Here is a 27,940-nt window from a genome sequence, read left to right as displayed (position 1 = left end):
ACCGAAAGATGCTTAGAGATTTCAGGAGATGCCTGCGCAGATGACGACTGCGCGTTTTTCCATAACCGCTATACCAGCTGTTATCTCCGTCACCTCGGTCGCCTTCGCCGCCTCCGCCCGTGTCTACTCCCGTCTAGTAGGTCTAGTCGTCTAGTCTCTAGTCATTGTCTGGTTGTCATTAACCGTGGTTAAGATGGTGGCACATATGTGGTCAGGTTCGGTTTCGTTATGTTTTTTACTAATTTACATTTGCAGTGTATATTCAACAGAATTTGTTCCTTTGTTTATGTGGGAGTCATCAAGGTAAGAATACTGACGATCTGAGTGTTGTGTCAAGGGATTCGTAAATGATTCCAGAAGATGCATCAACGAGGAGACTCGATTGCTCAATCGGTATAGAAGTTCTCGTATTGTAAATAGTTTTCCAACTATAACTAGAATGACCAAGTCAAGGAGGATGAGGTGTAGCATGAATTGGGGAGAAGAGGAATGCATATAGGATATTGGTGGGAAAGCCAGAAGGAAAGAGACAACTGGGAGGACCAAGACGTAGGTGTGTGGATAATATTAAAATGGATCGTTGAGAGATAGGATGGTATGGTATGGATTGGATTGATCTGGCTCAGTATAGGGACCAGTGGAGGGCTCTTGTGAACACGGTAATGAACCTTCAGGTTCCATAGAATGTTGGGAAATTCTTGAGTACCTTTGGTATTGTGTGTAGCACTTGATATACAAAAATTGCAATGCAATGACATTTAATCAGGCTTTGAAATGTATGAAATTTGCCTTGTGCCAAGACAGCTTGCACAGGAATTGGTATTAAGGATGAAATAAGGCATATAAATGTATATAAAAGTGTGCAGTTGGCACAACAATATACTGTATTTAAAAACAAAGTAGATGCTATTGTATCAGTATTTGTTTTTACTGACACTGCATGTTTTGAACCTTATACCGAGTCATCATCAGGTGTACAATGATACCAGTCTCAGTTGTTGAATTGCATCTGATTATTTGCATCTAATTCTTCAATAAGTGTCCTCATTGTGCTCTTGAGAGTTTTTAAATGCATAAATTGAATCTTTCAGTAAAAAATTAGGGACTAAAATTAAAACATATTAATTAAAGTTGTACAAAAATGGAAATGGAATATTTTGTGATAAATATCTTTAAAACTGTGTGACCTCTACGTGTTGACATGATTTTCTGGTGGTAGAAGCGACTGTAGTGTGGTGTGCCTGCATATTGGGATCTTCTCACGTAAGTTGGGTCGTGTGGTCTTGACCTTACTATTGTCTTATGGAACTTGTGTTCATTAGGTTGTTTATTTGGAGTGGTGCATATTAGATTTTCTTATGATTATATGTGTATGGGCTGCTCCCTGTGTTAATGTTGTCACTGTGTTGTAGCAGTTCGGTCTGGACTATATAGGTACCAGTGGAGGGCTCATGTGTCTCATGTTCCATTAAATGTTGGGAAATTCTTTAGTCTGAAAATCTGGTGGCTTCTCAAGGACTTGTTTTCGTGGAGTTTTATTCTACAAAGAGTTCATATAAACAAAACTTGTTATGCAAAGAAACAATTGCAAAGACTATCACTTTGGTGATAACTCTCATAATAAAATATGAAAATTATATGCTGTAAAAAATATAGATCAGAAGACCGAAATTTACCCGGTTAGTGTAGCAATAATGGTGTAGACTTGTAATCAGGAGGAGCCCAGTTCAGCTCAGCTGGAGCACTGGCTGTCCTGAATGAAGTTTTTCATGGTTTACCTCAGTTCCTATAGTTAAAAGCTGCTATAATAGCTCAATTAGACCATTAGCACCTCCTTCCATTTTCTGTCCGTCACGTAATACATGAGTCATGCAGCCAATAAATGCCTTTTAGTCTAGGTACTAACAACACTAGTGGCCTCCGTAGTCTAGGGGTAACATTCCCACCTCATGACTCAAGGTACGTGGGTTCAAACCCGGTGGAGGTCGTGGAATTTTTAAGGGCAGAAAAATTCGGGGAACAAGTCCTCCGGGAGGGACTTTAAACTGTGGGTCCCATGTCGTAGCTTTACGGCATGTAAAAGAACCTCATGTCTCAAGGAGACCACTGAGCCAAATTTGTTAGGACATTTCCCGCCCAACAGTAGTCTCTATTGTAAATGGGGGAAGCATCTAGATACCGCTGAGCCAGTAGAGGCCGAACTCGCTGGCTGAGTCGGGACTGATGGCACGCACCAGTACTGGTAGGGTATAGAGACTGGTAGAATATCACAAGGGGACATACAATAGATCAAACTGGTCGCGGTGCATGGGGAAACCCACCCCCTCCATTAATAATAATAATACTAACAACACTGCAAAATGAACCACAGACACCTGGTTATATGACTGTCTGGCAAAAGAGCAGTAGTTGAGTGACCTCCACCTTGACCTTCATCACAGTTGAACACCACTGTTTTCAAGAGGTCTGAGATGTTTCCTGCAAAACAGTTCTTAAAAGAATTTCAACTTTACGAGTGTTGTGTAAGCAGTTATGAATGACTTTCTGTAAGAAGGAGGTGGGACACTATGTAGTCTTGTGGGAGACTGACATTTCAGAGGAACATGAGTACTATTCTGTCACACTGTGTGGCATCACATCCTCTTAGATTAATTTGAATAATGGGGTGGTGGAGTCCAGCTGGGTCCACTCAGCACGTTGGCCACTGATTGATCTATTGTTCCTGCCCCGGCTGATTCTGATGATGGAGAATTTGGTGGAATGAAGACTGGCAAGGGAAACTGAAGTACTTGGAGAAAACCTGCCACAGTGCCACTTTATCCACCACAAATCCCACTTGACCAGACCTGGGCTTGAACCCAGGCCGCCACTGTGGGAAGCCTGCTACTAACTGCTTGAGCTATGGTGCTGCTTCATCCTGGTAGATAGCCACCAACGTAAGGACCTCAGATCTCACAAGGAAGAACCAGATCAGCTAATGTCTGTCTGGCTCTTGCTTGCTTCCTGTGTTACTCGATCATTTTCCTTATTTCCACTTCACATTACCATTGTCTGAACCATAAGGTTGCAGGAGATCTTTTATTATGATACTGATGCGCTCTCAGTATAGAAGGTGAAGTTTTCACGTTGATAAGCATTCAGAGTGTGGTCTTTTGATTTATGACATTAGTCATGTGGGCGGATACCAGTGTTTTGGAGGCATATTCAGGGTGTCCTTTTGGTGACCCAAGACTACATGGTATCACAAATCAAAAGACAGCCATAGTGTTCTCTGAGATGCTACAGTTCATTTGTGCTTTTATGATGTTCACTTTCAGCTAAAGAGGTTTCAGAATGTTGAACATATGGTTCTCTTTGGTTTGGTATTGATATTTGATGTTAGCAAAGGAATAAATATGTGAAACTATTACAGATAGGTGAACAGACTTTTAGTTGTAGCCAGTGAAGTTAAACATGACTGCATGGCTGCATGTATATTCTGGACAGTTGATTTTATATAAAACTGCTTACATGCTGGTAGGTTCTTACCTTTGTTGACCGGTTCATGGTGACCTGTGCACTGCTGGCTGTGAGACACCTAAAGATTTTGACAATGAATCAGTATACCTGATGGCTGATAACATTTGGAATTAAGGAAAGCTACTAACTTTGTGGACAACTTGATGGCATTATGTTTCACAGTGAGCAGTTCTGTTCATGCATAGGAATTTGTTTGATTTGTCAGCAGTGGGCTGCAGTTATCAGCACCATTAGCCATTTGTTCTCAGTTACGTTTAGTGAGCAGTGTGTTCCATCATGGTGCAGTATACTTCAGGGCAGTGTATATTTCTGTATGACACCTACGTGAAATACAGATCTGCTAGAAAGCTTTGGCAAAAATTTTGATGTAAATTTTGTGATGGAGTTCCCAGCAGACAAACAATTCACAGTTTGGTGAATAAACTTAAATCAACAGGATGCTCAACAGACAAGAAATGAATACATAAGCACCAAGTGTGTACTGAGGAAAAGTTAGATGACAGGAGCCAGGCTTTAACATGCACCTAGAAAATCACTGGAATGTCTAGCTCAAGACTGGATTGTTAAAGTCTAGTGCAAGAATGACAGCACCATTGCTGAAGCTTAGACATTATGAAACAACAGAATCAATGCCTTGCAGCTGCGCAATCCAGCTAGCAGGGTTAATTTTTGAAGTTGCCTTGTGCAGTCTGTCATCGAAGGTGAGATCAATCTGAATCCCTTGTGATTTCTCTTCTGGGTTTGTTTGAAGGACAAAGTTTACAGCAGTAACCCCCGAATGGAAGAAGAATTTAAGGAAAATATTCTTAGGGAAATTGCTAATATTCCTGCAGAACAGCTTCCAAGAGTAAACCAGCACCTCTTCCACCAGTGCGAGGAATGTCTGTGTACATATAGAGGGACAGCGTTTTCAACACAGCCTGTGATCTGTGGATTGTAACTACTTCATTGTGAACTTTATTGGCCAAGTGGCATATTGATTTACTGGCAAAATTTGTATGTACCTCTCAGCCGGCAGGCACCGGTTGCCGTGAAGCGCAGAGCCGTGAACCACTCAACAAAGGCCAGACCCTCCCTGTATTAGTCAGATCAGTACATTCAGTTATTATTAAATATAATGTAATCTTTATGTTTAGGAGTTCAGTTGACATGTTTTTGAGGACTTTCAGATGTTTTATATGTGCATAAGGAACAGTTATATTATGTAGCTACTTTAAATATGTATCTTTTCAGTCTTGTTGAGAATGCATTACTGGTACCTAAGTAAGTTTTCCCAGTACTAATCGTTGGATGAGAGTTTATTTCACTTTGTGGTTTTCCTCTATATTAACTCTATTAATTTGGCTTGAAATGAGTCATTAGCAATTGATACATCAGAATCATTTAGAAGAGGTGTGAAGAGGAGGTAAGGGAATGTGTCCATTCAGATCCTCAAATTTGAGGCAAAAAAATGTGAACTATTACTTGAAGCTTCATACTTGCTAGTCTGAAAGACTTTCCTTGTTATCATTTATGTTATCTGTTCTCAATACAGTAGTGGTTATAGACTTTGGTTCAGCTTATCAGTACTGACTTTTCTTTAGAATATAAAGCCCACTTACCACTGCACATGTTAAGACCAGATAAAACCTAAAATATGTTTTAAAATATTGTCACGTGTAGGGTGGTACGCATGACAAAAATGATGGGTTCTACTACAGATGATTGGATTTATTAGCACCTTGGTTATGAGTTCTTTCTTAATTACAGTTAGTGCAGTGTAATCGCTGATTTACACACACACTGGTCCTCTCCTAACTAACTAACTAAATCGCAGGAACTACTATAACAGTCTCACTGAATCACACACTCCAAGTATTACACATGAATGAAGCCTAATCACATGCCAGGTCTTTACATGCCGACTTCTTATTCTTCTTCCATGACGAACTTTCCGTGGCTATCTTCCATCAAGAAGTCAGAGCTGAACCATAGCACCATTTGTTTTTAAGATAACTCCTTTGCATGGACCCCACATAAAACATTGTCTCCCATTGTTGTGGATGCATGTTTACCACTGTGTTGCCTGGCAACAGACTTCCTATACCTCCGTGCTTTTGCTCAGCACAGACCGCATAGAAAATACCGTCTCCCTTCTATTGTTTCCTCTATTTGTGTTTACAAAGCTGTTTCCTGGCAATACGTTGATCAAATCTGTTACAATATGTAAAATATTTTCATTTTAAGCCATTATATTTCAGTAAATTTTACTGCTTTGTGATTGTAACAGGGGCGTTATGTATTTTATATTAAGCATTCTCTAAAATGTTGTGAGATGTATTCAGTCTATAGTCCAGTGACCAGTATGGTTGCAGTATGAAGCTGATCGCTCACCTTAGTTAATTTTTATTTGACTGTTAAATATTTGAGCCTTACTTCAAAATTGGCTCTTTTTCAAATGACCCAGATACCATCTAAAAGTTTGTGATAGTGCTGATATATTAATTCAGTTATTGAGCTGTTGGATGTTATCCATCATAATGGTCATAAAGAGGAGTTTTGACCAGAAAGTGTACCAGAAACCTGCTCATACATCAATTATCAATAGAACCTCCATCGAGTGTAACAATATATATTCTTGTCACCATTTTCTCACATTTGCCTTACATGTTTCGGCTCACAAAGAGCCATCATCAGAGGCATCCACAACAAAAACATGGAAACACTTGCACTGCTCAACAATCACAATATACAGNTTTTTGTGGAAGATGTTACACGTATCGGAGCGTAAAACACAACAACATCCAGTACCCCGAGTGCGGGTATCCCATTTGCATTTAAAATATCACCCACAAAGCGGGTCGTTAATGTTAAAATTAAAGTTAAAACCGTCCAAGTAAAATATTCAGGTTCCTCTTAGTGGATAGTCCCAATGGGGACTACAATGGTGCACTACACAATACACTACGCGTCGGACACAACCGACCACAAGCCCACACAACCTCGTGCTGACGCCTCCCCCATTGGGACTATCCACTAAGAGGAACCTGAATATTTTACTTGGACGGTTTTAACTTTAATTTTAACATTAACGACCCGCTTTGTGGGTGATATTTTAAATGCAAATGGGATACCCGCACTCGGGGTACTGGATGTTGTTGTGTTTTACGCTCCGATACGTGTAACATCTTTCACAAAAAACTGTATATTGTGATTGTTGAGCAGTGCAAGTGTTTCCATGTTTTTGTTGTGGATGCCTCTGATGATGGCTCTTTGTGAGCCGAAACATGTAAGGCAAATGTGAGAAAATGGTGACAAGAATATATATTGTTACACTCGACGGAGGTTCTATTGATAATTGGTGATTGATAGTGTAACGGACCAAAATGAAACAATTCAAAAAACTGCTCATACATGTTATCTGCTTTTCAAGACCAACCACCCACACCACATGAAAGGAGGAATCATTCATTTCTTTATCAGTAGAGGCAAGGTCACATGTCAGTATCAGTAGGATTTCAAGAAGGAAATTAAGAACTTAGGACATTATCTGTTACTTAATGAATACACACAAGAAATTGCTGAGTCCATAATGAAGACAGCAAGAAGCAAGTATCCTTCTTTAGACACAGTATGGTGATATAGTCATTATCTCATAGGCTAAGGGTATTTCTGAGAAATTCAGATGCATTGGGAAACGTTTCATTGTCAGGACCATTTTAAAAATTAAACATACACTCCATGGGACATTGATGAAAACTGAACCAGTTAGAGATTGTGGCAGTAATTACATTGGTGAAACAAACAGACCTGCAAAAGTAAGCATTAAGGAGCACAAGGTCTGCTTAGGAAATCAAAATTAGGTCAACATGCATATGAAGAAGACCATGTAATATGTTGGAAAGAAGTGAAGGTCTTGCAAATTGAACCAAACACCACCTACAGGAAATACAAGGAATCTGCCCACATATCTCTGGTTGCTCATCCAGTAAGTTAACCCAGCTTGGACATCTGCCATCTGGACTCCCACTATTGCAGCAGAAGTCAGAGATCTACAACTCTGTTCAATGTAGATTGTGTGAGATAGTTGTTTTTATGTTGGTACTATACAGAGAATTTGTTTCTTTAGTGTTGACTTCTGTTTTCATAGTACTCTGATTCTATAGACACTGGACAGTACATAATGCATGGCCATAGGTGATAGACCTCATGTGTATGCAAGTTTTTAACCTTTAACGTCCAAAGTGCACTCATCAGTACAGTGATGAGTATGGTTGTCATGGCCGAAGTACCTGAATAGTCCCACGTCACATGTCTTGCACTTTAGTTGCCTTTCAATTTCATCATTTTCCAAACAACGTAGCATTGCCATTTTATGATGATATGAAACTACAATATTCGAATTCACTACGAATTCACAGAAAACTGAATGCACTCTGTATCTCAGCTACGATGCCTGTGTTTGTTTACAGCTTTAAGAAGGGCAATATTCTATCTCAAACACAGTGGAAGGGGTTGACACTGAAGAGCTCCATGGCCTGTAGTCCGCAAGTGAACTATACTGACCGAGTGACTGCCACTTGTCGGCGAAGTTAGTGCCAACATCTGTGGACAAAGGGTGTCACGTGGTCAGCACAGTGGATCCCCACGGCCGTTATTCTTGATTTTTCTAGACCAGAGCCGTTATTTCCTTGAAATAGCTCCTCAGTTGTCCTCACAAAACTGAGTCTTGATGCTGAAGAAGGGAAGAAAAAGACCCTGTAACCTTCCTTGAACTGCAAGCTTTCACTTTTCTGTCCTTTAGTGAAAAGACTGGAATATCTGAAGAATGCAACTAAAACGTGATACTTGCCAGCAGAGAACCAAATGATTTTATTGCTTCCAGCTGGTTTATGGCACCAGAGAATGCGAAAATATTTCAAGTGCTAGAAGTAGGAGTGATTGTATAATGCAGAACTACTCTATGAAGAAACCTGGAACAACTTTTACAGTATGCATAAAAATTACAAGAAAAGATTAAAAATAGAGTATAACTTCTTTGTCTAAATATTTTCAAATCTTATTGCAGCACTGTGTTCTTTGCTGATAAAAACAAAGTTAATTCAATTCATATATCATAAAAATTGTATTAGATACAGCATTTTTAAATACAATGTAAGCATCCTAACAGGAATGGACATTTAAATGCGCACCAGCAGCAAGCTTTTAAATAAGCGCTGGCCAGCTCAAGCTACCACCATGTTAAAAAGTCCAACATTTAAAGGTTAATATATTTAATGTATGTCTTAATTCTTGCTGGTGGTTTATATTGTGTCTGGTGTATATATATATATATAACTGTTCAACTTTGGACATAGGTGTTTTGGGTTATATCGGCATACTTTAACATAAGGAACACCCTCCCGAAGTTTGGTCCATTCCTCCTGGGACACCCTGTATATATATATCCTATTTTGTGTTGGTGCTAGTGTCCAGATGTAGGGAGTAGCTCTATCGATTGGGACCAATTATGTACGCTGTTACCTGAAGATGGTGACGGAATCCAGTCTCTGAAACATTGTGTTTTAAATAAAAAAACAGTATACTGGATAATGTTCGAAGACTCAGTAATTGAACCAGATACCAATTTTAATCTCTGTAGGAAGTATATGATATAAACTCCGTCCTAAGTGCAACAATTTATTGTAGGTCTTTCGTCTTGCTTTCTTCTACACTACATGTTTCGGCCGCAAACAGCCATCATCAGGTGTATACACTCACATAGCTGCTACACTGCACTTAGTTTAAAATTTAAAACACGGGTCTTCCCAATTGTTCCCTTCGTCATTGCTAACAGAATCTACTTCGCTGATATTTGTCTGATTCATACATTATCTTTGTTACCTACACACATCAATTTTGACTTTTGTGAACTGGCACTTTTAAAATCTTCAGTTCCAATTTTAAAAATTCCTCTAAAAATTTTTGTTTTCCAAATTTAAAAATGTTTAAATTTAAAATTCTCAGGGGTACTCGCCCTATGTCTATAGTGCTGCGGCGCCTACTTCTTGTTTTCAGCACTGTACAGGTGTTAATCTGTGTAGGCTCCCTCTGTGCACACGTAATAAAGATAAGCAGTGGCACACACACAGGGAAAGTGCACAAAGCAGGTCATGAACAGAAAGGAGAGAGCATGAGTAAGCAGTGTTCACATCCGTGGGGATGGTTAAGGAAACAAAAGATGTATACGGTAGAAGTGTTGTAGGCATGTCATTTCATAAAAATTGTAGAGAATTCCCTCTGGGAAACCATGTGGTACAGTATTTTTGCTCATAAAAGTAAAATAAAAATACAGATAAAAATAGAGGTTGCTGCAGTTAAAAATCTCTCCTGAAGTGTAAGTGTAAGACTGCAACATGTAGATCAGTCTTCACATTCACTCCGTCAAGAATGTACATATATTTGTTTGTTAACTAGCAATGAGCTGTAGCATGGTCCACAGAGAACACAGCACCTATTGTTTTATGTTCACTGCAACGTGTGTACTGAGTCATTGCCCAGCAATGGGTGTATGCATCACAATATATTGTTATGAAGGGTGATAAAACTGACTGTAATAATTATCGAGGGATGTCGCTGCTATCAACTTCATACAAAATTGTATCCAATATTCTTCTCTCAAGGTTAAATCCATATATAGATGAAATTATTGGGGATTCTCAGTGTGGGTTTCAACGTAACAGATCAATTACAGATCAGATCTTTTGCATCCATCAGATATTGGAGAAAAAATGGGAGTCTGATGAGACAGTGCATCAGCTATTCATAGACTTCAAGAAAGCCTATGATTCAGTTAGGAGGGAGGTATTGTACAATATTCTGATAAGAGTTTGGGATACCCATGAAACTAGTTAGGTTGATTAAAATGTGTATAAATGAAACGTATAGTAAAGTCCGTGTAGGTAAACATTTGTCTGATAAATTTCCAATCCAGAATGGTCTAAAACAAGGAGATGCTTTATTGCCAATCCTTTCCAATTTTGCTTTAGAATATGCCATTAGAAGGTCCAGGGAAACCAGGTGGGACTGAAATTAAACGGGACACATCAGTTGTTGGCCTATGCCGATGATGTGAATCTACTGGGCGATAATGTAGATACCATAAAGAAAAACACACAAACTTGAATTGACACAAGTAAAGAGGTTGGTCTAGAAGTAAACACAGAGAAAACTAAGTATATGTTGCTGTCTCGTCACAAAAATACAGGGCAAAAAATCATGATATAAAGATATGAAACAGATGTTTTGAAAATGTGGCACAGTTCAGATAGTTGGGAACAACGATAACAGATCAAAACCTGATTCTGGAGGAAATTAAGAGGGGATTGAACTCAGGCAATGCTTGCTACCATTCAGGTCAAAACCTTTTGTCTTCTCGTCTGCTGTCCAAAAACATAAAAATTAGAATATACAAAACTATAATTTTGCCTGTGGTTCTGTATGGGTGTCAGACTTGGTCTCTGACATTAAGGGAGAACATAGACTGAGGGTGTTTGAGAACAGGGTGTTGAGGAGAATATTTGGACCGAAGAGAGATGAAGTGACACGAGGTTGGAGAAAACTGCACAGTGAGGAGCTTCATAATTTGTACTCTTCTCCAAGTATAATTAGAATGATCAAGTCGAGGATGAGGTGAGCAGGGCATGTAGCACGAATGGGGAGACAAGAAATGTGTATGGGAGATTGGTGGGAAATCCAGAAGGAAAGAAACCACTGGGAAGACCAAGGCGTAGATGGGTGGACAATATTAGAATGGATCTTGGATATAGAATGGGATGTTATGGATTGGATTGATCTGGCTCAGGATTGGGACCAGTGGAGGGCTCTTGTGAACACAGTAATGAACCTTCAGGTTCCATAAAATGCTGGGAAATTCTTGAGTAGCTGTAGAATTGGTGGCTCCTCCAGAAGGGCTCAGCTCAGTGAATAAGTAAGGGGTGTCTGTAGACAGGGTATGGATTGGTGAATGGATTTGTTGACCACATATATACATCACTCAGAATTGTAAATATTTATAGCACTATCACTAATTCCACACTTTACAAATCACCACAGCACCCACTAAGCCTTTCTCCAGCCTTCTGTTTTCATCAGCCATTCCTTGGCAACAGTTTCTAACAGTGGAGGTCTTCAGCCTCATGCACTGATATTCTGTCTTTCACATGCAGAACTCAGTTCTCAACTGACAACTGACTCTCGCCCAGTTGTCTTCAAGATAACTCCTTGGCATGGATCACACTGAAAACAGCCCCTCTTCTGCTGTAGAGGCATGTTTACAGCACCGTTGCATAGCAATGGTTGTGGTACAGACCACATAGAGAACACTCTGTTTTCAGCAGTAACTCTATTGACATAGATGTGTGTTTACTGCACTATCACATAGCAACTGATGTTGTCGTTTGTTTTGAGGTGTTTGGGTATCCTCAGGTCCATAGGCCACAATATCTTGATGTGAAAGAAGTAATTGTTTAATTTCACTAATGCAAGTACAAATATCTGTTTATAACCAATTAAAAGCATTGTGTAAGTGAAAGAGCNCATCTTATATTTTTGTGTGTAATTCTACAAGGTGATGTGTATTTTCATTCATTAACACAGTTTTTTATTTTTGTCCCAAACATTTCAGTGCCTGGAGCATTGATGGAAATTTACTATTGAAAGCTTGATGGAGTTCCATTCATTATTCATTTGTTGTGAACTTATAACTAAAGTTTCTAAAAAATTCAGTTGTTCATACCAATGATTAAATAATGTTTCAGTGAATCACATCCAAAGGAGGAAATTCCTGCTTTGGCAACAATAACTGCTGATGAGTTCAAGGATATTGTGATGCAAAAACTTCAAAACAAACCAGTAGTTGTCATCTTTGCTGAAGAAAGTGTAAGTTTATATAATGTTTGTACTCATACACTAACATGTCCCTACAGAACTTTTGAACATCAAATGTCTGTTAAGAATAACTGTCATAATTAAATTAGTAAAAATTATGAGACATTTTTTCACATTATTATAATATATACAAGTACAATTTTTGCAGGGCTCTATTGTAACTTCATTCTTACTAGTGTTGGTCTGTGTGAAGATGAAACATGTCTTATTGCAACAGCAAATCTGACACATACATGGAAGTATCAGGTTCATATTTCAACGTGAGCATCTGTTGTTCTTAATAGTTCTCCCCAGTACCTTCTGTCGCATACCAGGATATGCTTCAAAATAGTATATTACTAATTCACAATTCCACTGTTCATCATTATTTTCATATCTCATTCAAATTTAGATAACTTCTGTAGTTGATTCATCATTATGCAACTTTGTATCCAATTTCAGCTATATCAGCATTCTTAAATTTGCTCAAGGCATGTGCAACAGTCATCTTATTTCATGTACTTATTTCCCTTCTTTTTTCTGTCATTCATTGCATCCAATTCCTGCTACTGATGTCATATTTGTCATCTCACATGCCAAATGCATTTTGTAATCATCCTGTGTGGTGTGTGTGCGCGCGCGCGTGCGTGGGTAAGCTTTATTGGCAATGTTATTTAGTGCTGAACATGTGCTGCTGTAGGTGGTTACATAATGACTGTCTTAAGGAGCAAGAAAGACTTAATTTTGATTATACACAGTGCTTTGTTTTTGTAGAGATGTCCCAGTACTCAGAACAAGTTCAGTGTTATGAACTTAGGAAAGTAGAAACATAGAAAAAGTAAATTGTGTGCCCTATATAAGTATTTCAGTTGTTATTCCCTAATTCTATAGCTACATGTTTGTATGTAAATAGTTTACATGCATGTTTAATGGAAAAGGAACGAGAGCCTTGATTTTACTGGTACTGTGTTGCTGTTTGTATTTCAGCTGAGTGTGGAGGATTTTAGTTGGAAAGATGAAGCAGGAAAGGGTTCTTTCCCTAACTTGGAAAGCATAAGCAGTGAATCTGATGGTCTAACATACTTACCATTTGTACATGCTCCCCTTCATGCATTCCGCCATCATTTGCCAGTTCAGGGGCGGGAGTGGTATAATTTGAAACTTGGACCCAGTAGCCTGAGCAATGATGATATAGCATTAAACGAGACATTGCTATATGTGAATCTTGATGATGCTGCAAGTGATGAGGATAGACCAGATCTTCTCAAAAGACATGGTAACTTTGTTTTGCTGTCTTCTGTTTCTAGTTAGTGAATGAGTTCAGATTTTCTCATTTCTGCATGTTTGGGAAATGGCTTCATATGGCACAATATACATACCAAGTTTTATGAGGATAAGTACAGGAGTTCAGGCAATATTAAGGTTTTGCCTCAGAAAAATGAATGACTGTAATGTTGGTATTACTGATGAGAGAGATTTATGAAGTAGACCATTGAGATGGCTTCATGTCAAGCAATATTAAGGCTTTTCCCATGCAGTTCGAGAGGCTCTAATGTTGGTATTACAGATGGGAGATTTAGGAAGGATGCCATTGAGGTGGACTGAGGTACCATATCAAGTTTCAAGAAGATTAGTTAAGACATTCAGAATTTGTTACGCAGGCATATGCATGCAGAGACACCAATGTGATCTCATAAGTCTATTCATATTTTTTCAAAATGAAAAGAGTATGCTAGAAACGGTCAGAAAAATTTTTAGAAAGAAATGTCATGAGAATCATAGATGAAGATTAGAGGACAATATTGAAATCAATTATGGAGAAATATGTGTGTGTGTCAGTTGTGTTGATTCAGTGGGAAGGTTGTATGATGAGTGTGTTGAATTTTCAGGTTCTGTAAGTACAGAGAGTTACCTGTACGTGTGGATAACGGTATTGTGCTCATAAGAAACTGTACAGTCATGTTAGATCATTGTTTAGGTGTATTTTAATGGTTATTTTAATTTTAAGTTATAAGACATACAGACTGAATTGTTAAATTTTATTTTCAGATGCTGTCATTTCTAAGGTGTACAGAGCACTTGCAGAACGCCATGGGGATGTGTTAGCAGTGTACACTGCTCATCACTCTTCTTGGGTGAGGAACAGTTACCATACTTGTCCATGTGATAATTTGTATGTATAATTTTTGACTGAAGTAATAGTAGTATTAGCTACTGGCAATGAAATATCAGTTTTATTGTTTATAATTAATATAATTTGTCCCATGTCTAAAACTGCAATATAAATTTCATTTAGTTTCATGTTGAAAGAATTAAGTTTCTCTTAGTGATTATTTATTTCCTTTTACTGATGATTGAAATGTATGTGCTAATACATGGTGGGGCGCAGAAACTTCCTTTTTTGTGATGACGCATTGTGAAGGGAGGGGAGGTCGCAGAAAAGTGGGGATAGGCTCGGCGAACGCAGCAGTCGCGGAAGTTTCTGTCTAATACCCCTCACTAGGAAACATGAGGTGGACGAGTGAGCAGCATGCGTTTGCTGTCAAAGCCTATTTTTCGAACAACCATTCCTACGTGGCGGTGCAGCGTGCGTTCCGTACTCACCTCGGAATTAAGCCCAGATGTCTGGTTCCCGACTGCAATTCGATTGTTTTGTGGGTAGAGAACTTCAGGAAAACCGGGAGTGTAGTGAAAAAATCATCAGGACCACAACGGACAGTTACGATGCCAGAAAATGTGAAGGAAGTTCAGCAGTCGATTTTGAGATCTTTTTCGAACCAGCTCTTGAAGAAATGTATGTAGGAAATATCTGGTTCCAACAGGATGGAGTCATGGCCCACACAGCTCTAGCTTCGATGTCAGTTTTGAGGGCAAAGCTCCCCGGATGGCTCATCTTGCTTCGAGGTGACATCCCATGGGCAGCGCACTCACCTGATCTAACTCCCTGTGATTTTTTTATGGGGATACCTCAAAGCAGAGGTTTTTAAACATCGTCCTACAAACCTGCTTCAGCTGAAGAATGTTATTCGGCAGGATGTAGCCCAAATTCCGGTGCACATGTTGGAATATGCAGAGGGGAACTTTAGAAAACGGTTGCATCAGTGCATAGAGAATGGTGGCCACCACGTTCAAGATATTTTGTTTAAAACTACATGATTTAAAACTTTAAGGTATGTTCTTTCATTAGCTAAACATACATTTTGTCTATCAGCAATAATTTTTCTTTTAGTTGCCTTCAAAAAAAGGAAGTTTCTGCACCCCACCATGTACCTTATGGCAATGTTTATGAAAACTGATAAGCTATAAATGTCAGGTATACAGAGGTGTGAATTTGTCATGACTGTAGGATTTGAGTTTCTCATAGTGGTGGTTATGAATAGTTTTGTTTTCTGGGATATAACACAGTGTACTCCATTTAAAGTCAAGCAATGCTTCGGAGGCCACACGTTTCTCTGAAACTTTGGTAGAGTTTGGCAGACAACATGAAATTATATTGCAGAAGACAGAACTCCTGTCATGACTGATTTTGTGACTGTTATTTTCCTGGCCTGTTTTAATGAGTGGTTTTAGACTAGATCAGTTGAGAGTTCTGGTGATAGCGGCTGAATTGTGTTGAAGAGGCCAAGTCAGTTGATATGAGCAATTTATTGTGACCACAGAATAATTTTTTACTTATTTCCACTTGTTGAAGTTTTACTATCACTTTTATCACTTGCATAAATATTTGAAATACATTCCATGCTTACATGGCCGATCACCCAAGAATGCTTCATTGGATAGAAATTTATGTGTTTCTTATACTGTGTGCGTGGATCATGACAACCAATTCTAATTGTCTTTGTTACATTATAATCCTTCAGTTGTAACTTCATGTGTTATAGAAGTTTCTGGAATATGTGTTCTTACTTTGAATGTGATGCAGGGTACCCTGTTATGTTACCATGGAATAATAATAAAGGATGATGTTACATAGTACAGGTTCAGTAGGATGTACTTTAAGAGTGTGAAGATGTTTACTACAGTGATTTAATTACATGTACATATTTAACTAACTACCTACCTCCATGGAGAGTATTAGTTGAGAACGAAATAGTCACTCACTCAGTAAAGAGATTCCTACCTTTTATGGGACCTGACAGCTCATTGCCAAGTTCACAATACTCTGTTAATGTACCATATCCTGACCTTCGTGAATCCAGGCTACACTTTCAAAACATGTTTCTTTAAAATTCATTTTATTGATCAGATTTCTGACTTGTATTTTGAAGATGCTGGGGTCACATTTTGCCCAGGACTGCAGCTATGTTAAGTTTTTTCATGGGTTTCCTCAGTCAGTCAGGATAGTGTCTTGCAATAGACCGTGATTGCTTCCTTCTACCCCTTTTCCAGTTCATCATTCATTAATCATCATACCATTTGATGCTATAGTCTGAACTTTTGACAGTAATCATAAATCAAATAAAATACATTTAATAGTATCAATATATGTTTATACTTATGCAATTAAAGTTACTTCCTAAATAAGTCTAGGCAGTATTTGCATATAAGATCTTAACTGGATTCATTTTAGTGAATTAAATGTAGTTTTCATGAGTGGAAGAATGTATATATGTGCTCATTGTCATCTTGAAGCAGCAGAGAGTAGTTACATAGTATGGTCACTTAAAATTAATTGATATGATGTTCATTTTCCAGCAAACTGGTGAAGAAACACCGACTCGGAGAATACGCCACTTGCTTGCAACTGACTTGGAAGCAGGTGATGAAAAAGCATATGGAAATAACAGAACGCTCCTTTATGCACCAACCATGATTCTAACTATAGGGCAGAAGAGGTACTGACTTAATCATTAATTTTTAGTTGAATAATGTGGTGCTCTTGACTGTGAGTGTGATATCCAGAAGATGGAGATGCAGTTTCAGCTCTGCTCTGTTAATGTTCATGTTTTTGTCTCACTTTTGAATTCAAGCATATTCTTATTTATATAAAAAATGTTATGATACTTACCATTGTAGTAGTAACTCGTTTTCTTACATTTCAGTACTACTCTAGAAAATGGAATTGTAGGAGGGGATGAAGATCTCATCATAAATTTTCCTGATAATATTACTGTGGTGTGAGTATTTTGTCTTTAGTGGTTCCTTTATTACAGTAAAATATTGCCTTGTATCTTGTTGAATTTGGTAGATATGGGTTCTTGAAGTTAATTAACTTATACAGGTAAATCTCTTAAGGTTGTAACAAACCCACATGTTGTATTTCTTTTGCATGTTTTCATGATTATTTGAGGTATGGTTTAATTTCCTTGGGTGGTGACTCAGAAAGTAAAAGTATTGTTAAAATTAGTGACTGGACATGGGATTTGGATTGGTAACTGGATTCAATACTTAAAAATTGTAACTGCAAGTAATTTTAATGCTGTGACTGATTCACGCAGTTAACACACATAGGTATTCTAAGGCCTCTATGTCTTCAGCAGTCATTGCTTGACAGTGGATCCCAGCAGCATCCTCTTCTGCTTGCAGTGTTACCAGCAGGTAACTGCCTCGCCTCTAACCAGCTCTACTGACAACTCAACTAATGGCTGAATAAGACTTCTCATCGGGCCTTGCTATATAGCTTCAGCATGGACCACATAAAAAGCACTGTTTCCAACCATTCTTTTATTGTTGCATATGTATCCTTTGCCACAGAAACGTGTTTACCCAGCCATTATCACAGAACATACCATTTCTTCTGGCTCCATTGTAATGGGTTTCAGGTGTCATTTCACATTGCTCCCTTCCTAAGACTGTGCAACCTGAGTATCAGATAGATTTGTCACCATTTCTTCTTCCATCTGGGAGGTGGCCAGCTTCTCCACAATCCTCTGTCCCTTGTTTTTCAAAGCCTGATGGAAGATCCGACTATTAGCTTTACAACTTCCAGGCTTAGGGTCAGTTGGAGGGCCTCGCTGAGTGTCCTCTTGCCTTCCAGAAGTAGCTGACAACCTCACAACTGATCAAAGTCAAAGTTATGTTATGACTGATGGTCAGTCAGCCAGTCTATCTTGGTGCCCCATGTGGGGCACCAAGACCAGATTTTTACTATTGTCAGACAGTTGTGGGTTTGTGGTGCCCTCTCTGACAAGAGGTCAGGTCTGTCGTTTACATTTGCTGGTTCCCACCAGCACATTCACTCTTGGGTCCAACTCCTGCGGTTCTCATCACTCTATTTTACTGTCTCAGTTTTGAGACTCCCCCAGCTGGAGCACCAGGTCCTCATATTTAATATCCCAGGAACAGGATGACCCAGTTATACCCCAAGCCACTGGGATTCCTTCTTGTCACCTCCTATGACTTGCAGGGCTATGAAGGAGGTATTCTAACCTTGTTGCCATGCAGGAATCATATCAATCAATCAATCAGTAGGTTAAATTGCTGCTGGCCTTCGGCAAAACAGTTATTCCTGGTTTTGTTCTCATCAATATCCATGACCAAGATTTTTACTCTCTTCTACACATGTTTCAAAATAGGGCCTCTTTGACAAAGTAGGAGTCAGTCATTCTATGTTCGTTGCACAGTAGTTTCAGGACAAGTGTATAGTCCAGGTCATTGTGGATTCTGTGCAGCCTTTGTGACTGCTCTATACTAAAGAACAATTATACAAGGTATACAGAGGCTGATAGGGGCATGTGGTAGTGTAGTTGGTTGCGGCACTATGCTACAAGCCAGAAGGTCCCGGGTTCAAGTCCCGATGAGATCATTGGATGTTTTCAATTGACCTAATCCTTCCAGCCGCGCTATGGACCTGGGGTCGAGTCAGCCTCTAACAGAAGTGAGTACCAGGAATATTCTTGGGGGTAAAGGGCAGCTGGCACATAGGGCTGACAACCTTGCCACCATCAATGAGCTGATTGTCTAGAAAATGTGGGAACCTCAACATCTCACAACCCTGTGGGCCTCCACAGCCTGTTACGGGGATACCTTTACTTTTTTTTACACAGAGATTGATATAACCTTCAATACCAAAAATTCTTTGGCCTGCTTAACAAAGACAAAGAAGGCTAAAGTGGGATAAGACAGCTGACAAAGGGGTTCAAGTGCCATCATCTTCACCATCCATGGGAGTTCTTTCAACAGCCTAAGAATAGTGTTAACTATTATGTCACGTAGCATGTTTGAGAAATTTATATGTCAAATCATAAATAAAAATGGAGAGCAAAATGAAACAGGAAGTTCTGGGAAGAACTAATCTTGTACTTTCCTTTGATATGAGATGGACCACATAGAAAATGATGTGTCAAACGGCTCTTCTGTTGTTGCATGTGTATTCGTTACCAAGGTAACGTTTATACTGAGCCATTGCGTAGCAACAGTAGGTGGATACACATGCAGACACAAAGACTGGTGGGAGGGATTTATGAAGTAAGCTGTTGAGGTGGGCCCAGGTGCCATGATATACATACCAGATTTCATATAGACTGTTAAGTCATTAAAAAGTTAATAGAGAGGATACAGGGACACACAAACAAACAGACAACATGGTGATCTGATAAGCCTACTTTTATTTTTTCAGTATAAGGAAAGTAGGCTAAAAACTTTGTTACTGATAGTGCAATTCTGTAGTTACGAACTTTCAGCAGTGGGAGAGCCTGTATTCCTTTCAGGCATAGAAGAAGAATACAGTGATGCCCCCATCTCTTTGGGAAGTGGTGGATTTTAATGCTAAACTGAGGAAAAGTTGACTTGGGATTGTTGAAATTGAATGTAAAACGAGAAGTAATGTTATAAACTAAAGTTGCACAGTATCTGCTTCCGTGTAACCCCACGGAGAAGTCAGAGGGGTTGAGAAGAATATTTATGGGAGGAGGGGGATGAAGAGAAGCGACATGCACGGCAGATGAATGGTCATCAGATCACCTGTTTTCGGCATCTTGTATCTCACATGCTCTAGCGCTGCTCTCTTTTCTGTAGTGGTACTAGTATTCTATGGGCTGGGATTTCAAGGCTGACAGGAATAGTGATATTTGAGGTTTTTTCTTTGTGTCAGCATGTTATATGTTGGCACAAGCTGGTAATAATGTAACACATTTCATAATTCTTAATATTAATGTTCACAGATTCTCATTTGAAAACACCAAGAGCCCAGGTTACTGGAGTTTGCAAGGAGTGCATGTTACAGTGCAGAATGAATTGTATAACTTCAGTGATGTGAAGATTGGAGCACCTTTAGAGTTTTCTTACCACTGTAGCCAAGAAGTAGTTTTTAATGCTAATGACAATAAACTTAACATTAGTAATGACTTCCAGGTACTGTATTTTTTTTTATTTAAAATATATTAGAATAATACAGTGGTCTAGTATCTACCAGTTATATCAATTTACCTTTATGCAAGTAGTGTAAATTTCCTGAAATATATCTGTAAGAATATATACAAGATGCAGTCTAACAACAGAACAAATACAGTAGCTTCTTTATAATGAACAGACAGACACAGTAACCATCATGTAATGTAATATAATGTTAGAAAACAGCCCTCATCTTATACATTATAAGATGAGGGCTATTGTCTAACAACTCCATTACATTAAGTAATTGTGAACTTTTCCCTGAATTTTCTCCCTAATCTATTTCTACAAACTATTTGCTGTTTCACTTTCAGTGCTAGTTATATCCTCCAGTCCGACCTCATGCTTGCTGAGTCTCTCATATTGTACAGTTACAGTTTCACACTTATCATCTCACCTTCTGTGTAATCTGCATGAGTCAGATTGTAGTACAAGTACAAGGAACACCAAATCAATACAAGGTACACATGACCAGAGAAGGGGCACAGAGGGGCCTCAGTACAAAGATAGAAAAAGAACAGACATTCTCAAGTTCTAGAACTGAGAATATTGATGACATACATTGAGTTTTATTGGCAAAAACAAACACAGTGCAGTAGATTCCATCAAAATGTGTTGCCTGAAGATGGCCCTGTGAAGCCAGAAAGTGTGTTGCATTATATATGGAAGAGAAACTGCATGAAAGATCTCTATAATTTAATCAAAGGTAGAGAGATATAAATTTCTCAGTATGACTAGGTGGGGTTTGAATAGGTAATTGGATTTATTGGGCAGTTATACACAGAACTTGTAACTACAAGTAACTGTAGTGCTATTGCTAATTGACACTCTGAATTTCACAGCAGCACCCACATAAGTATTCTCAGCTGGGTGTTCCTTCACCAGTTTTTTGGTAAAGGCTTCCAACAGTGGATGTTCCCCTTGCTCCAAGTTCCTGCACTGTTTCCCATGACTCAGCAACCAGCTTCTAGTGGCAACAGCTCACAAGGACTTAACTGCAGCAGTCCTCCAACTAAAACACTAACTACATTCCGGTGATCCCCAGGCTGGAGGCCATATCACCCCAGCCTTCTACTTTTCTCACTGCTGTCTCAAGACTCTCTTCTAACGTCAGCTGGCCCTCGGCATGGAGCGCACAGAGAACACCACTTCCAGCGGCTGTTTTGTTGTTGCACATGAGTCTGCTGCAACCATTACCTAGCTGTGTCCATTGTTTACAGAGCCATTACTTAGCGACGGCTATTGTGTGGCTGCTTATTTCGAGGTCATTGCCTAGCAATGAGCCTACATGCCACTATGTAATCGAGGAGTTTACTGTGAAATATTCAACTAATCACAAAGTTTTTGTTGATTTCCTGCTGCACATGCGCGTGTACACTCAACTCTCAGTAACAGGATGGTGAGAGTCATTGAAGATTGGTTTGCTGAGCTCAAATCCGTTTTAAGTGATGAACAAAATTTTTTACATACCTGCAGATGGGAATGTCCGAATTCTAAATTTGTCATTAGATTACCCAAGTTAAAGAATCAGGAATTGTAGTAAAACAAAAATTACCTGCAAGACCTGGGGTATCATCTTGTACAGAACCACAGTTCACAGTTATATTGCTTAAGCAGTTTAGATTACATGCTTACAGAACTAAACTGTGATAAGAAATAAATTCTTCAAAAAGAGTTGGATATGCAAATTTCATGTTGAATGAAATTCATGAAGATTAAGATTTTCTAAGGTGAGCACTTATCACAGATAAAGCTTTGTTTCACGTTAATGCCCAAATTAAATGTCACAAGTGTGGAATCTGGGGAGGAGAATAGCCACATAACATTTCTAAATATGCATTTGTCAAGCCAAAAGTGACCGTGTGGTATGGACTTCTCTGAGACTGTGCTAGAGAAATATTTCAATATGCTAGAATTGCAGGGCAAAATCATGAAGTAAAGATAGGAAACAGATGTTTTGAAAATGTGGCACAATTAAGATATTTTGGAACAACGATAACAGATCGAAACCTGATTCAGGAAGAAATTAAAGAGGCGATTGAACTCGGGTAATGCTTGCTACCATTCATTCCAGAATCTTTTGTCTTCTTGTCTGTTGTCCAAAAACATAAAAACTAGAATATACAGAACTATAATTTTGCCTGTGGTTCTGTATGGGTGTGAAACTTGGTCTCTGACATTAAGGGAGGAACATAGACTGAGGGTGTTTGAGAAGAGGGTGTTGAGGAAAATATTTGGAGCGAAGAGGGATGGAGTGACTCTTCTCAAAGTATAATTAGAATGATCAAGTCAAGCAGTATGAGGTGAGTAGGTCATGTAGCACGAGTGGGGGAGACGAATGCATATAGGATATTGGTGGGAAAACCAGAAGGAAAGAGACCACTGGGAAGACCAAGGCGTAGGTGGGTGGACAATATTAGAATGGATCTTAGAGAGATAGGATGGGATGGTATGGATTGGATAGATCTGGCTCAGGATAGGGACCAGTGGAGGGCTCTTGTGAACACGGTGATGAACCTTCGGGTTCCATAAAAGCTGGGAAATTCTTGAGTAGGTGCAGAATTGGTGGCTCCTCCAGAAGGGCTCAGCTCCATGAGTAAGTAAGTAAGTAAGTAAGAATTGCAGACCATCAGACTGCAAAAGAAGCCGCAGTTTCGCAGTAGAACACAGCCCTATCCAACCTCACTCATAAGGCCCTATATACTGTAAATGCTAGGTTTGGGCTGCAACCATGGATTTGCCCCTGTGAGGATGTGTGAGAAACATTTTCTACACATAGGAAATCCATAGTTTACATCATCTGCAGTCCAGAATTTTTGTTGTATAGCAACAATGATTCCAAACATGCTTTGTCATACCTGAAGCAAAGTACAACACCACTTGGATGTTTGCAACACTACAAAGGGTTCTTGCATCAGAACTTATTAATTTGTCCAGAAACTATAAAGTGTACTTGGTTTTGTTTCATATTTCACAGGTTACTGCATCTCAAATCATGGGAGTTGTTCTTCAGTGATCCTTTATGTATAAAAGAATGGGTCTGGTGAAGTGGGATTTGTGGTAAACAGAGTGGCGCTGGGGTGGGTTTTCTCCAAGTACTTCAGTTTCCCCTGCTGATCTTCATTCCATCATCATACTCACCCAGGGCAGTTACAATAGGTCAATCAGTGACTGCCATGCCGAGTGAACCCAAGTGGACTGCACCCCCCACTATACAGCGTGTATCAAACCTCAACGGCAAAACTTCAGGAATGGACTCCTCATATAGAGAGAAGGAAAAAGTGTATGACAACATTTGACCAGAAATGCGTAATTACAGAGTTATCCGAGCATGTAATTTACAGAGTGCACACAGACACGTTGTGTTTGCTGGAATAGAAATTGCGAGACACAGGTTGTTTGTTGGGACCCTACATTCTTCCGGACAAGGTTAATGGACAGAACAACACAGATTTCTTGCTTGCAACATTGTCTGATTACTAAGATGACATGCCACGAGCATCCCATCGACAGCTGTACTTCATGCATGATGGTGCTCCCACACATTTCAGTCTGTCTGCCCACAAGCATCTTAATGCCCATTATCCTGGGCGCTGGATAGGGAGAGGTGGACCGATTGCTTGGCCACCACGCTCTCCTGACTTAAACCCCTTGGTCTTTTACCTGTGGGGACACTTAAAGTCTGTTGTGTATTCAATTGCTGTTGCTGATGTATCAACTCTCCATGCATGCATTGTGGCAGCCTGTCAGACAGTACGCACTACACCAGGCATTTTTGATCGTGTGCAGCACGATGAGCAGAGGCCTGTATTCAGGCAGGAGGAGGTCACTTTGAACATTTCCTCTGATATGTGACCAGATTGTTCCAGCTGGCATTACAGACTTATTCAGTGTAACAGTGCAACAGTGTTGGGAGTATCGGGTTGCACTGACGTTGCTAAAAGGTCAGCTAACTCTGTAATTATGCATTTCCAGACCCATGTTGTCATACACTTTTTTGTTCTCTCTATATGAGGAGTCTGTTCCTGAAGATTTGTCCTTGAGTTTTGATACACTCTGTATATAAAAGAAAGTTTGATGATTATGTCTGTTTTTATATTTGATTTTTATTTTCAGATACAGCCATATATTGACGGAAGAAGATTTGGAGCTGCATATGACTGTGTTTATTTCTTTACTGTACCCATATGGTCGGGGCTCTTTGTGTGTACAGTTTTTACCATTATTATGATTTTTGGTCTTGGAATGATAATGGATATAAAAACCATGGATAGGTTTGATGATCCAAAAGGAAAAACTATTACAATCAATGTTGCAGATTGAAGAGTTATGCAGTATTTAAACATGTAATTTTGTTGTTGGACGTAGAATGAATTATTATGAAATAACACATCAGCTTAGGAAAGGTACCATATTTACCTGAGTATGAGAGAGTTTTTAATATAAAATAATTATTATAATTTAAGGTTTTTCTTTAAGGCTGTAATCATTTTACAGCTCTGTACAGCACCACAGTTAACCTAGTTCATACAGTTCAGAACATTCCATAAAAATTCACATAATTCCTTCTTTTGCAAATAATGTGTATAATGTTCCATGTATTCGATATGTTCATTTACGTATTATTAACAGAACAGTTGGTCTGCATGAAAGCAAGTTCTTGTTCCCAGGATGTACATCAAATTTATGAATCAATCTCATCTAATGCACACATTCCTTGAATTTAGTGAAGAATATAAAAATTTCAGCCTTGGAATAATCCTTGCAAAAAATATCTCTGAATTTTAAAACTTCAAAATTACAAGGAAAATTTCCTAGGAATCTGGTCGAGTGAATCATATGAGGCATTCTGCACAGTAAGGGAGAACTGAACAGAGCTGAACTCTGTTCTCTCTTCTTTTGCTTGACAGATTCTTTTGAAGTGTGTAGAAACATGTGCAGCAGATCCTAAAGGTGGAGTTTGCCCCTAATTATAGTCACAGACTAAGTCAATATTTGTCTGCTCTGGGGAGAAATATTATGATTTCTCTCTATACACACTGTGCAGGGCTTTTTCTCTAAACTTGCTTTTTGCAAGCTCCCTTTACTATTTGGAATGCCTCATGTTATTATTAATGATTGCAGTGTGTATTTGAAGTTTTGAATGTAAATGTGTATATTTGTTTAGAATTTTGTTTTCTCCCCTCCATTTTTATGCTTTTTCCATTTAAAAATATTTTATGGTCACTATGGTGATGATCCAGTGGAACTCATGCAATATGTATATAAGGGCATACAGATTTAGTTTCTGTTCCTGTGTAAAACTGTAACATTCATTGAAGCTCATAACCATTTTTATAGTTAAGAGAGTCTGCATTTTACATACAAAGGAAAAGGGCGGATATAAGAAATTGTCATGCATCTGGATTAGCTGTTTTGTATTGAGAAACTAGTATTTTATGCAGTGTCCAAGAATTGTGTTCTGAAGATATTTTTATGTGGAATAATATATTGGTTATCACTTGGGCATCAGTAATCCTGCTGAAGTGACCCCAAAACATTCTGTTAAAAAAGAATTATAAAATTGATACAGATATATGGATTTAATTATTTTTATTTGATTTCAGGCAAATATGGTAATTTCCTACAATTCTGGTACATACTGAAATATACTGGGAATTAAATTGTGTCATTATTCCTGCTTTATAAAAAAATAAACCAAAGACATAAAATGTTCATTTTTATAAACACAGATTAAAAGCGTTCTCAGACATTGTAAATAATGAGGTTGTGCAGATGTTCTTATTGTGATAGAAATTCGTATTCCCAAATCTTGTTACCTGCGGAGTTGATCTTGCCAGTTAGTTCATTATCCCAAGTGAAAGTGAAAGAACTTCACTATGCTAGTCACTCATTCTGTGCTTAATGAGTCATGTCACAGTATAAAAATTTGCCCATGGTAGAAATATCCCTGAAGCTGAAAGAATATGTGTAGGAGTTTACAAAAATATAATTTGTAAGGTGCTAAATCTTAATGATTTCTTGTGTATTGCACTTAGAATTTCTTTTAAGAATTCTTATATTTCAGAAATTTTCTCCATTGCAATTAATCATGATAGAAATTTTTGCCAGCAGTATTGCAGTTTTTGGACAGAAAGAGAAGCTTATAATATGTGGTGTATTCTTCTTGTACTTCCTGTGCAGTTTTGGTTTGTGCATATACTGAGCTGAACAGTTGTGAATGGATTGGGCTATGCTTATGCTTTAGCTTTAGTTCAACCCCCTAAGCAAGGATTGGCATGGTAGTGAAATCGAACTGGATATTGCATGTCCTGAAAACTTCTAATCAGGATATTTTCTCACCTGATATATTCTTGGGACACTCTTTGTATAATGTGACGTTTTCTGGTATCATGTTTCAGAACAGGTGCCTGTGTGTATGAAGTACTTCAGTCAGATAATAACACACATTTGTTTAATATGTAACAGTACTTCCTTTTGTATCAGAGGTGTTGAAAATATTTGCTTACATGAAATTGGTAGAAATATAAAACAATGTTATCTTACTATAGAGTTCTGACGATGGTGTATAACACACAATATTAGCTTTTTTTTTTACCAGAAATTTGTTATATGTAATGAGGAAGGAAGAGAATATTATAAACAAGTACTGCACTAAATTGGGGGCACACGGTGCCTTAACCACTATGCTACAAGTTGGAAGGTCGCGGGTTCAAATACCGATGAGCTCATTGTACCTAATTGGACCTAATCCTTCCGGCTACACTATGGCCCTGGGGTTCACTCGCCTCTTAACAGAAATGAGTACCAGGAATTAAATAAATGATTTTCCTGGGGAGTAAAGTGCGGCTGGCGTGTAAGGTTGAGAACCTTACCGCCATCTTTGAGCCAATTGTCTAGATAATTTTGGACCCTCAACGTCTCACAACCCTATGGGCCTTCACGGCCTGTTACAGGGATAGCTTTAATTTACTTACTTTTACTGCATTAAATTATATGTTATTTTATTGCTTGGGGAATGGTTACTCTATTAGAACTTCATTATTTCAAGTTTTCTGAGTTACAGCTACATTAGCTTTCCAAATACATAAAAGTTGTTAGTAAAACATAAATCAGCACTTTTGTGCTAATTTTAGTCAGGTTCTTAGTTTTGATTACTGGTAGATAAAATCATTCCACACTAGCTCACTGATACTCCTGGTAT

The 27,940-nt window shown here is 38.6% G+C and overlaps 1 protein-coding gene across 1 annotated transcript; it reads left to right on the top strand.

Annotated features, from left to right (window-relative positions):
• The first annotated feature begins 520 nt into the window (after window positions 1-520).
• On the top strand, window positions 521-27,484 carry LOC111863526 (V-type proton ATPase subunit S1). The gene is made up of 8 exons (XM_023849904.2): window positions 521-553; window positions 12,297-12,417; window positions 13,393-13,681; window positions 14,455-14,540; window positions 17,101-17,240; window positions 17,448-17,522; window positions 20,508-20,697; window positions 24,853-27,484. The coding sequence occupies exons 2-8, from the start codon at window positions 12,367-12,369 to the stop codon at window positions 25,057-25,059; spliced, it is 1,038 nt and encodes a 345-aa protein (XP_023705672.1). The 5' UTR covers window positions 521-553; window positions 12,297-12,366; the 3' UTR covers window positions 25,060-27,484.
• Window positions 27,485-27,940: the final 456 nt, after the last annotated feature.

The sequence above is a fragment of the Cryptotermes secundus genome, unplaced genomic scaffold (genome assembly GCF_002891405.2).
Source record: "Cryptotermes secundus unplaced genomic scaffold, Csec_1.0 scaffold89, whole genome shotgun sequence".
Lineage (NCBI taxonomy): Eukaryota > Metazoa > Arthropoda > Insecta > Blattodea > Kalotermitidae > Cryptotermes > Cryptotermes secundus.
This window is presented reverse-complemented; position numbering and strand designations above follow the sequence as displayed.